The 12,383-nt window shown below is 41.1% G+C and overlaps 1 protein-coding gene across 2 annotated transcripts in view; it reads right to left on the bottom strand.

Annotated features, from left to right (window-relative positions):
* The window catches only part of ODAD2 (outer dynein arm docking complex subunit 2), a 185,995-nt gene that overhangs the window by 131,741 nt on the left and 41,871 nt on the right, over positions 1–12,383 (bottom strand). For both annotated transcript variants that reach the window (XM_056519385.1, XM_056519386.1), the window contains exon 10: positions 6,571–6,718. In XM_056519385.1, the coding sequence (XP_056375360.1) occupies positions 6,571–6,718 (148 nt within the window). The remainder of the gene's footprint in view (positions 1–6,570; positions 6,719–12,383) is intronic.

A 12,383-nucleotide genomic window follows, 5' to 3' on the forward strand; every position in this document is an offset into this window, starting at 1 on the left:
GACTTTAGATCAGAATTGTTGTCTAGGAAGGTGCAAAAAGTATCTAAAACTCATATTAAAGCTGGTGCATAGCAAGAACTGGTGAACAATGCTAGTGAACATTTGGACATCACCTTTCTTGCTTCATAGAAGAAAAGCAATATAACCACTAGCACCTTAGGAGAGTGTTTTCCAACCAGGGTGCCTCCAGCTGTTGCAAAACTACAACTCCCAGCATGCGTGGAAAGCCAAAGGTTGCCTAAAGACTGGAAAACACTGCATAATTCCAGGATTTTTTTCTGTTTATGCTAAAGCTGCTGTAAAGATAGTGTAGTTCATGATATAGTGTCTGTATCTGTGTTTGAAGACTGGTCTCGCACTTCTTATGTGATCTTTGCCCAGATGTTTATTTTTAGCATCATACAAAATGACTGTCATCTCAAGTTTTCCCAGGTTGCAGTGCAGCCCAAGACATTACATCTCTAGTCAGGTGTTGAAAGAGAGTCTGTCTGTGCTTCAATGGGTGGAGCGACAGCTGGGTGGGAGGGCCATCATTCTCCACACGGCTGCAGAGAATTGTAGTTTCAATCACAGCACAGCATGCAAAGCATCTCATCTGTGCTCCAATGGGTGGGGTGGCTGATGTGTGGGAGGGAGGTAAGGGACCTCACACTTACAATCAAGGAATCCTGGGACTTGTCGTTAGAATAAGGGAACTCCTACAAGAAATAGCTATTTCACAAAAAGAAAGCAGCAGCATTATGTGGACTCACAACATAGCCATTTAGCCCCAAGACAAGTACAGATCTTTCCTAAGCATGTCCATTACTGCCAGGCAGGTAAGTACTAAATTCACCTTATGGTGGACAGCCCCTTTAAGGGATAAAGGACTTTTTATAATTGAAGCTGTCAGTTATGATAATAAATTACCTCTGTCCTGTGCTTCATTAAATTGGGGGGAAAAAAAGATTAAATTAAATTCAGGTCCATTTGTAGCTCCTTCATTCATATTTTATTCAGATCCTTGCCTGGTCCACGTAATCTACATCTCTGAACAGTAATACTTGTGTGGAAATGTACTTCAACTTCTTAGTTTCCCAGAGTTTCATCTCAACTTCCCAGATTCAAATCATTAATTTCCTATAACTTCATGTGCAGTTTGAGAGTCGCCTCCTGCACCCAGACCAAAAACAATATTGCTGAAGTGTTTCTGATATTTTCCTCCATACTGAACATAATTACAAATGGCAAACAGTGTTCCGCAATAATGAGTTCCAGAAACTCCCCGACCTGTCTCCATGTGTCCAAAAGACTTTTTAGATGGATTTTTTTCTCTCTCTCTAATGTGAATGTTTGTCTTGTCTCATTTAGCAGAGTCTTTAAATAGTGTCTCCAAACCGAGAGCGGTGAACACATCCGTCCCTCACACACTTCTCTGGAACATTTTTGCTAATTTTTTCTGCAAATAATAATAATTGGAATAACAAACTCTTTAGTGTTAACTTTAGGGATAATAAATGTCACCGAGCGGCTCCAGTGACAGCGCAAAGACAAAATATTAAGACCCAGGGTATTTGGGGCCTCCAGGACCAGACCTGGTTTGGCTGTGTCTACTATACTATCATCATGGTTTCTATGGCTTCTTTTTCATGACCAAAGTAAGGTTATTTTTTTATCTTTTTGTAGGCACATAGGAGGGAATCTACTAAGGTATGATCCACTACGTTCTTACCCCTATTAATTGTATCTGTCGGCATCCCACCGAAAACTGTATGCCGAAGTATACTGTTAACGGGAGTGGACTCATGACGGGGGCAGCTGTGCTTTTGAAATAGCGCATATGTCCCGAAAAAAGTCACTAGAAGACACTTTTTTCCCATAGAAGTGAATGGGGTCCGCTGCAGCTGTTTACAGTATATGTTGGCGGGGTGCTGACGGAGACGATTAAAGGGGGTAGGAACCTAGTGTATTCGTACCCTAGGACCGGCGTTTCACTCTGGTCTTCAGTTAAGTCCCAATGCGATTGGATTCAGCAGATTCAATAGTAGACGTACAACTCTTGATGATCCTGCCACTTCAGCAGCTGCCCTTCTTTGTTGCACATAGAAATCTAGGCTAGCTGCAATCTATAATTTCCATTGTTGGTCAATGTTAGGATGCATTCACATCTTGTTTTGTGGATCTAGAAGCCTGGTACAGCAGGAGAATTTTAAAACCTCCTCCTGCCCTATCCCTGCCTACCCTATTAGTTATAATAAGCCAACCAGAGACCCTAATGCTATGTTCTCACAAATGACTTTTTGCAGAATATCTGGATGGAAAATTTCCAGATATTCCGCAGACAGTGGACACCAGCAGAACATGTCAGTGCTAGGACCATTCAGGACTACACTAGACACTTTATAGACAGTAATATATTTTCAAGTGGATTCTGCAGAAAGAACTGATGTTTTCCCACCAGATGTTTCAGGTGTGGAAACTCTGCTGTGTGCACAGTGCAACAGAATTAGATTGAAAATAATGGGACTCTGATGAAGCGGAACTTCCAAGGGGAATTTTTCTACCGGATTATGCTCAGAAATTCCACCATGTGAACAAGGCTTTGGGGGTCAGTTCACAGGTCCTTATTTATTACTGCAGGTTTGTGGCAGCAGATTTTGCTACCCATTGTAGTCAATGGGCACCAAAATCTGCTGCAAAAACTGGACATGTGAAATGACCCTTAGGGCTCGTTCATACAGGCGGATTGTATTGCTAGATAGCTGCATGTTTTTCTGCTTGAGTTTGAATTGGGTCTGGCACTCCACGGGAGATTTTGGGCAGCAGAATTTCCTCTATGGAAAATCTACCACATACTCCATTGACAGGATATGCTGCATATTTGCTGCAGCAGATTTGATGCTGTGTTCAATCAATTAGTTTACACTGAAATCTGCAGCATCAAACCTGTAAGTGTAAATGTACCCTTAGGGTCTATTCACACATACAGTATTCTGCGCAGATTTGATGTGCAGGATTTTCTGCTGCAGATTTCAATGAAAACTGAACACAGCTTGAAATCCTGTACATCAAATCTGCGCAGAATACTGTACGTGTGATTAAACCATAAAGCAGTTAATGACTGAGCTGCCAGGTTCAGATTCAGACACAATTACTGAAAATTAGTTTGACACTAATTGTGACTATTACCACTATTAGGGCAGTGCTGGGTCTAGTCAGACCAAACTTCAGTCTCCTACTTCCAGCATCAAGTCACCAGTCACAACCAGTCACATGACCACCAAGACCAACAAAAGCAGTGATGTTGCTGCTATTCTCTGTTCCATATACAGCTCTCATTCACCACTGTGTTTATAAATAATGGTGAAAACCACTTATGTCTTCCTTAAAGTGTACCTGTCATTAACAAAAACTTTTTATAAAATGTAAATAATACTATTATATGCATATTTGTAATATACATTGGTTAAAAATGTGTATATTTTGTCACTGCAGCTGTTCTATGTGTGTCTCTGTGAGGGATCCAAATACAGGAAGTGTGGGTGGACAAGCAGGGCTGAATACATTGGGCACAAGCAGGGCTCTGTACACTGAAGACAAGCAGGGCTCTGTACACTGAGGACAAGCAGGGCTCTGTACACTGAGGACAAGCAGGGCTCTGTATACTGAGGACAAGCAAGGCTCTGTACAATGAGGACAAGCAAGGCTATGTACAGTGAGGACAAGCAGGGCTCTGACATTGAGGACAAGCAGGGCTCTGTACACTGAGGACAAGCAGGGCTCTTTGCACTGAGGACAAGCAGGGCTCTGTACACTGAGGACAAGCAGGGCTCTGTGCACTGAGGACAAGCAGGGCTCTGTATACTGAGGACAAGCAGGGCTCTGTACACTGAGGACAAGCAGGGCTCTTTGCACGGAGGACAAGCAGGGCTCTTTGCACTGAGGACAAGCAGGGCTCTTTGCACTGAGGACAAGCAGGGCTCTTTGCACTGAGGACAAGCAGGGCTCTGCACACTGATGACAAGCAGGGCTTTGTATACTGAGGACAAGCAGGGCTCTGTATACTGAAGACAAGCAGGGCTTTGTACACTGAGGACAAAAAGGGATCTCTACACACAGGACAAGCAGGGCTTTGTACACTGAGGACAAGCAGGGCTATATGCACTGAGGACAAGCAGGGCTTTGTACGCTGAGGAGAAGCAGGGCTCTGTACACTGAGGACAAGCAGGGCTCTTTGCACAAGGGACAAGCAGGGCTCTGTACACATATAATAGCATTATCTTCTACATAATATAAAAAGGTACACTTTAACATTTAGACTGTTTACCAATGGACATTGACACCACTGTGCACATCAGAGGGACCTCACCTGCTCAATATTCAGAGCTTCCATTGGCCATTCTGGCCTTACTGACAGCAAGTAAAGTCCAATATACAGAGCTATTTCATCATCAAAAACACCTGAACCCAAATGGAACCCTCTTAAAACATAGTGGCCCAAATGTATTAATCTGCATGAGAGAAAAATGTGTCTGCTTTGCCCACAGCGACCAATCACAGCTGAGGTTTCATTTCTCAAATAGTTCTGAAAATATGAGACCTGTTGTGATCGGTTGCTGAATTGTCATGATTATCATTTATTTTATATCTAATTGCTTACAATGTTTTAAAATTTACAGGGACGTCAAACACTGAAACATTTTCCTAAAGTCACTATGGACTTAACCTAAATGATGCCAAGTGTACACACAGGCCCAAAACTCAGCCAAGGAGAACTTTATTGGTAAGTAAATAAAAGTATTTTCCTTTTTACTTCCTAGAGGATACGTGATGCCCATTTACATCAATAGGCCATCTGTGTAGTGTCCGGTTGAGACGGGTCCATAAGAAAGAAAGCCAACCATTTTTGTGAATTTCTTAATAGAAAAAACTGTCACAAAGCCACAACGAAACCACGGCAGGGTCTAAAATCTGTGGTGGGAACTTTAAATCCTCAAATCTTGCTATTTTAATTCTGGCCACTAAGCCTAATAATAGACTGACATTTTCAGAAGGCTTCTCCTTATCATTACAGAAAGGATTACAGTAAAAGCTGACACCAATATATAGATAAGATGGGATCAGGGCATTCACAATAGGTCCTCCTCCTTCCTGCACATTGACCTCGTTACAGGTATTACTTGTCACAGAGCATGCCTTAAAGGGGTATTCCGGCTTTATACATCTCAGCCCCTATCCAAAGGATAGGGGATAAGATGTATGATTGCAGGGGTACCGCTGCTGGGGACATCCACAATGTCAGTGCAGCCATAGGTATTATTTGCTGGACGCTGCCTCCGAGACGGGGATGTGACGTTCAGGCCACGCCCCCTAGTGACGTCATGCCACATCCTCTCTATTCATGTCTATGGGAAGGGGCGTGATGGCGGGACCCCTGTAATCATACATCTTATCCCCTATCCTTTGGATAGGGGATAAGATGTATAAAGCCGGAGTAACCCCTTTAAAACACATAGATTTCAGTAGGGTCCCCTCAATATTATGTTTCCTACGCCCATGTGGCTGCTGTAAAGAATCTCTCTAAAGTATAATAGTGTAGTAGAGAAGGAGCGAAGGCTATATGTCTGTGCACTTTTCTTCAAAATAATTTAACTGGACAACCTCCATAAAGTGGGCTTGTCACTAGAAAAAACTTTGGGGTTATCCCAGGATTAAAGTTATCTCCTTTTTAAAGGATAGGGAATAACGAGCTGATTGGTGGGGGCCTGAATGATGGGACCCCCCAGAGATCAGGAAAATAAAAAGGTGGTTCAGTTTGCACAATGCTGGCTTTACTCTGTTCTCATGATCAGTGGGGGTAGCAGCCATGTGACCTCCACCAACAAGCCCTGCTTGTCCACCCACAATTCCTAAGGATAGGTGATAGCTTTAAATCTTGGGAAAACACCTTTAGGCCGCGTTCACGAATTTCCGGGCAGAATTCCACGGAAATGTTCAGCTCGGAAATTGCGCTGCAGCAGAGTCCCATTGATTTCAATGGGATTCTGTGGTATTGTGCACACGGGCAAATTTACGCGCCAGATGTTTCTGCTGTGGAAATCCTGATATCGGCATCTGCAGAAACAATGGACCTGTTCATTGTTTCTGCGGATTCTGCTTGAAAATGCATTGTCAACTATGTAGACGGCACTTTTCTGAGCGGTCCAAGCGCTGCCTGAACATGCAAATTTGAGGAATGTCCGCCCGGAAGACATTGTCTTCCAGCAGACATTCCGCACATTTAATGCAACGTGCACATAACCTTAGAGGGGTACTCTGCTGAAATCATCTTATCCCCTATACAAAGGATAGGGGATAAGATGCTAGATCGCGGGGGTCTCGCCGCTGGGAACCCCCGCGATCTACGCTGTGGCACTCCTGTCATTCTGTGCATGGAGCGAAATCTGCTCTGTGCCCAATGCCACCACACCCCCTCTATTCACGTCTATGAGAGAAGGCATGACTGCTATGTACTAGGATATGCAATGTGTGACCCTACCCTAAAGCTGTACAGCCAATAAATAATGATAATATGTCCTTGACTTTTTTTACCTTTAAAAATTTAACCAATTTCTGGATCTGCCAGTACTCTGAAGGCAGATCGGTGTTCCCCTCCTGACGTCGCTCAGGCTGCTCCTCGTCCTCCTCACTCTCGGTCGAACTTTCACTAAATTCTTCAGATTGTACTCCAGGAGTTTTACTATTGGTACAAAGTAAAGAAAAAAAAATTCAGTATGAAGATAAAAATGTATTGTTTAACACATAGCTGAAAAGATTCTGGTAAAATGACTTTCTAAATCTCCCTACAAACCTTTCCAAACATTCGCCCCGCTGAAAGAGACATGTATGACAGGGAATTACCGAAAAGTCATGTACCCGATGTATCGGTGCACTTGACTAAGACATGAGGATTTAGGGGGGGAAAAAGTCAAGCTATTAGTCTGGTGTCAAGATAATAAGTATATTCCTCAAAAATGAGAGAGGCCCCCGCGTTCTCTTAAAACAGAGACAGATGTAGCTGTCAAAAACTTATCTTATAGGAGTTCTTCACATGAACTTCAGGACAGTTAACCTTTAGTAAGTGTCATAGGCATTATGTTTTATTATTCTAAGCTGGGATTATGGCTACAAAAGACTGGAAACATTGAAAAATGTTTTCTCATACCGGAAGCTAAGTCACGTCTTTGTGAACATATACTATAGACCAGTACTTCTCAACCAGGGTACCTCCAGCTATTGCAAAACTACAACTCCCAGCATGCCCGGACAGCCAAAGGCTGTCCGGGCATGCTGAGAGTTGTAGTTTTGAAAGAACTGGAGACACACTGGTCGGGAAAGACTGCTATCAACGGTGAACAAAAATTTTTTAGAAAAAATGCCCCTTTCACGCAAGACACGGTTCATCGTAGTATTTGACACAAGAAGGATTCAGAACATACTGTTGGTGATCATGATGTTCCTCCGATCATCATGGGTGACAGAAACCTAGCCCTCCTCTAATACATGTAGGTAGTGTAGCGAAGAACTGATGTAGATAGGACTCTCACACATGTAGGTAGTGTACTGATGAACCGATGTAGGTAGGACTCTCACAAATGTAGGTAGTGTACTGATGAACTGATGTAGGTAGGACTCTCACAAATGTATGTAGTGTACTGATGAACTGATGTAGGTAGGACTCTCACACATGTAGGTAGTGTACTGATGAACTGATGTAGGTAGGACTCTCACACATGTAGGTAGTGTACTGATGAACTGATGTAGGTAGGACTCTCACACATGTAGGTAGTGTACTGATGAACTGATATAGGTAGGACTCAAATACATGTAGGTAGTTTACTGATGAAATGATGTAGGTAGGACTCTCACACATGTAGGTAGTGTACTGATGAACTGATATAGGTAGGACTCAAATACATGTAGGTAGTGTACTGATGAACTGATGTAGGTAGGACTCAAATACATGTAGGTAGTGTACTGATGAACTGATGTAGGTAGGACTCAAATACATGTATGTAGTGTACTGATGAACTGATGTAGGTAGGACTCAAATACATGTAGGTAGTGTACTGATGAACTGATGTAGGTAGGACTCAAATACATGTATGTAGTGTACTGATGAACTGATGTAGGTAGGACTCTCACACATATAGGTAGTGTACTGATGAACTGATGTAGGTAGGACTCTCATACATGTATGTAGTGTACTGATGAACTTATGTAGGTAGGACTCTCACACATATAGGTAGTGTACTGATGAACTGATGTAGGTAGGACTCTTATACATGTAGGTAGTGTACTTATGAACTGATGTAGGTAGGACTCTCATACATGTAGGTAGTGTACTGATGAACTGATGTAGGTAGGACTCTCATACATGTAGGTAATGTACTGATGAACTGATGCTGGTAGGACTCTTATACATGTATGTAGTGTACTGATGAACCAATGAAGGTAGGACTCTTATACATGTAGGTAGTGTACTGGATAACTAGTTATATACTAAAGAATAACCAGTAATGTACTAAAGGATAACTAGTAATGTATTAGAGGATAACTAGTAATGTACTAGAGGATAACTAGTCTAGTAATGTACTAAAGGATAACAAGTAATGTACTAGAAGATAACTAGTAATGTACTAAAGGATAACAAGTAATGTACTAGAAGATAACTAGTAATGTACTAAAGAATAACTAGTAAAGTACTAGAGGATACCTAGTAATGTACTAAATTATAATTAGTAATGTACTAGAAGATAACTAGTAATGTACTAGAGGATAACTAGTAATGTACTAGAGGATAACTAGTAATGTACTAGAGGATAACTAGTAATGTACTTGAGGATAATTAGTAGTATACTAAAGGATAACTAGTAATGTACTTGAGGATAATTAGTAGTATACTAAAGGATAACTAGTAATGTACTTGAGGATAATTAGTAGTATACTAGAGGATAACTAGTAATGTACTAGAGGATAACTAGTAATGTACTTGAGGATAATTAGTAGTATACTAAAGGATAACTAGTAATGTACTTGAGGATAATTAGTAGTATACTAAAGGATAACTAGTAATGTACTAAAGGATAACTAGTAATAACTTGTAATGTACTAAAGGATAATTAGTAATGTACTAGACGATAACTAGTAATGTATTAAATGATAACTAGTAATGTACTCGAGGATAATTAGTAGTATACTAGAGGATAACTAGTGATGTACTAAAGGATAACTAGGAATGTACTATAGAGGTAGCCGGAGGGCTTACCTCTGCTTCCCTGGTGTCTGTGGCTCTGTCATTGATAGAACCTGGCTGGACTAGGCTCTATCAATGGATCGCAGAGGACATAGATCAATGGAGTTCAATAGGACTCTATTGATCTATATGAGGAATCTAATGATTCCTCCTACAAGTCTAATAAAGTGCAAGTTTTAATAAAAGTTTAAAAGACACATATTAACCCCTTCCATGTTAAAAGTTCAAATCACCCCCTTTTCCTATATAAAAACATGTAAACATAATAAAAATAAATAATAAAACATATTTAGTATCGCTGCGTGCGTAATTGTACGAACTCAATACCAAAATGGTACCGATACAAAAAACAGATTATGGCGCCAAAAATTAGCCCTCATACAGCATTTTTTAAAGCTACAGGGGTCAAAAAATGGCAATTAAAAAAATTCGGAAAAAGTTCCCGATTTTTTTAAAATTAGTAAAACATGACGTAAAGTATACAAATCTGGTATTGCTGTAATCAGGCCGGCCTAAAGTATCAAAACAACATGTTAGCTCAACCAGAAGGTAAATGGTGTAGAAAAGAAAACCACCAAATGTGCAAAATTATCTTTTACTATTTCAATTTCACTTCACTGATAAACGAGAGTGTAAAAGCGAAAATTGGTCCGGACCGGACAAGTGGATCGTCATGAGGGGCAAGTAGGTTTTGCTCCGTTTTAGTCCTGTGGACAAGAAGTTTTTTATTAAATTTCAAAACCCCTGAAAATCTCTACTCATTCTGGGCTAAGCAGTCAAGTGGGTGGTCCTCCCCATAGACTGACAGCTCTCTATATGCCATTGTCTCAGGCCCGCCCACTTGACTACTTAGCACAGAATGAGTAGAGATTTGTTTTCCTCCAGCTGTATACCATGCTGCCCAAGACTGAACTGTATTTCCAATTTCACAGGTTTCCTATAAGATACAGCAACAGTTTTTATGTCTTTTTTTTCCTTTTTTTTCTCAAGTAAATAATATAGCTAATAAAAATACTGCTTTTGTAAGGATTCGTATTCCATGAACAATTATTTCCATAGTTCTGTTTCAACATCTGAGAGAAATCTCGAGCATTTCTGATCTTTTAAAGGTAAAATTAGATAGAAAAATAATTACGTGAATACCTAGTGTGGGAGGTGTATCATCCCGGATTGGACATCTGTTTTGTATTACTTCTCGACAAAAGCGAAGCTTTGTTCAAAATAAAGAAAATATAAGCTCCAGTTTTCTACTTTTCTATCTTTTCCATCTTAAGAAATTCCAAATTTACATTAGAAGGAATGGGAGTGCGCTTGTAGAAATTAAACAAATCACTGACTGCCCCTCATTATCTGTTCAATTTATTTCCATCTGCTTCTCCTTCACATGAATCACAGACAATCTTTCAGCCACGATCATACCATTTTTTTGTCTGGTCCTGAGCGCGAGACATATCACATGTTCATCAGGACAAGTAAAGTCAATCTTGATGTCCAACGCCTAAGAAATATCAGATCCAGATGGCTGATTCTCATCTATTGTGAATCTGAACGGTTTTATGGGTATACAGTAAAAGCTAACTAAACTATGGATCTGACAATATAACAAACAGAGTTGTACAGTTTTAGGTTGGTTAGCCTGCCCGCATCCCCCGAGATATAATTGAGAGGTGGAGCTACTTATCCTATATGTAGAGTGAGGGTAGGGTCACACGTAACAGATCCGCAGTGTATTTTACGCAGTGGATCTGCTGATGACTGACCATAGAGTGAGCCCCCTGCCTGTGCCCGTGTGTCCGCTCGTAGCAGCAGTCCACTGCTATGAGCAAACACACAGTAATCTGCGCGACTTTAGTAGGCTGCGCATGTACAGTTTACTCACAGACATCGCAGCCACTCCTCTGCTCTGTGAACTAGGCAGAGAGCGGCCTCAATGACTGAGAGTAAAGACTGCAATAGCGTGCAGTTTACTACAGTCGCTCTCGCGCAGATCCCTGTGTGTGTGCTCGTAGCAGCAGATTGCTGCTATGAGCGGACACATGGGCACAGGCAGAGGACTCACTCTAGGGTCGATCATCAGCGCATCCGCAGTGTAAAATATGCTGCGGATCTGTTATGTGTGACCCTACCGTGACAATTCCAATAACCATGGCAACGTTTTTCTCTATCTCCTATGACAACTAAGTCCAATAAAAAAAAAAACATCTGGTGGACCATTGGGTACCACTGGGTACTGTCAAAAACCGAACCACATTTGTAAATAAACAGTTTTTTTTTGGATATTGAGGATAAGGAAACACAGAACGGAATGCAGCAGATGTGTAGTGGAATGTCCCCAGCTTTGCAGGTAAATTGCGCAATGGTAAATCTGTAGGAAATCATGCTCAGTTTGGTATAATGCGGATCTAAGAGTAGAGTTTGTTACATCAAAATCCCCAAGGTACATAGATAACAAAGAGATTACATAGAGGGAAAATGTAGCAGATTTTTCACAGTTGTGGATTTTGCTGCACATCTGCAGTAAATCTGCAACGAATGTGCATTTATTGCAGATTTTGACTTCACCATTGTTAATGGGGAAAATCCTCACTAAATCCATAGCACTACTGGGGCCATGATTGACATTGATGTTTTGGTAATGAACTGAAGACTTTCTGCTTGCAGATCTGTGGAGAAAAATTTGCAACATATCCGCCATATTTGCCTTTAGGCCGGCTTCACACTGGTGTAATATGGCTGCTGTCAATTTTTCTGCAGCATAAATTGTTATGCTGCAGATTTCAAATCCATGCCACAGGTCAGATTTTGTGGATTATTTGCGGATTTGTTCGGCAGCATGTGGATGAGTAATACGAAGTGGATTTCAACACTTAAATCCATGGTGAAAATTATGAAGCCCTGTGTGATGGGTATGTTCACATGGGCAAAATAAGCTCGGTTTCTATCTCCCATTCACTTCAAAGGGAGTACTGTAAAAAAAAAAAAAAAAAAACACACTGAGAAAAGTTGTGAGGTCCCTTTTGTGAAAATTCACAATTGGAGTCCAATGGCTAAAGAGAGCTAGACTGGCATTAGGGTACATTCACACGTACATAATCTGCTGATAGGTTTA

Source organism: Hyla sarda, chromosome 5 (assembly GCF_029499605.1).
Source record: "Hyla sarda isolate aHylSar1 chromosome 5, aHylSar1.hap1, whole genome shotgun sequence".
NCBI classification, from domain to species: Eukaryota; Metazoa; Chordata; class Amphibia; order Anura; family Hylidae; genus Hyla; species Hyla sarda.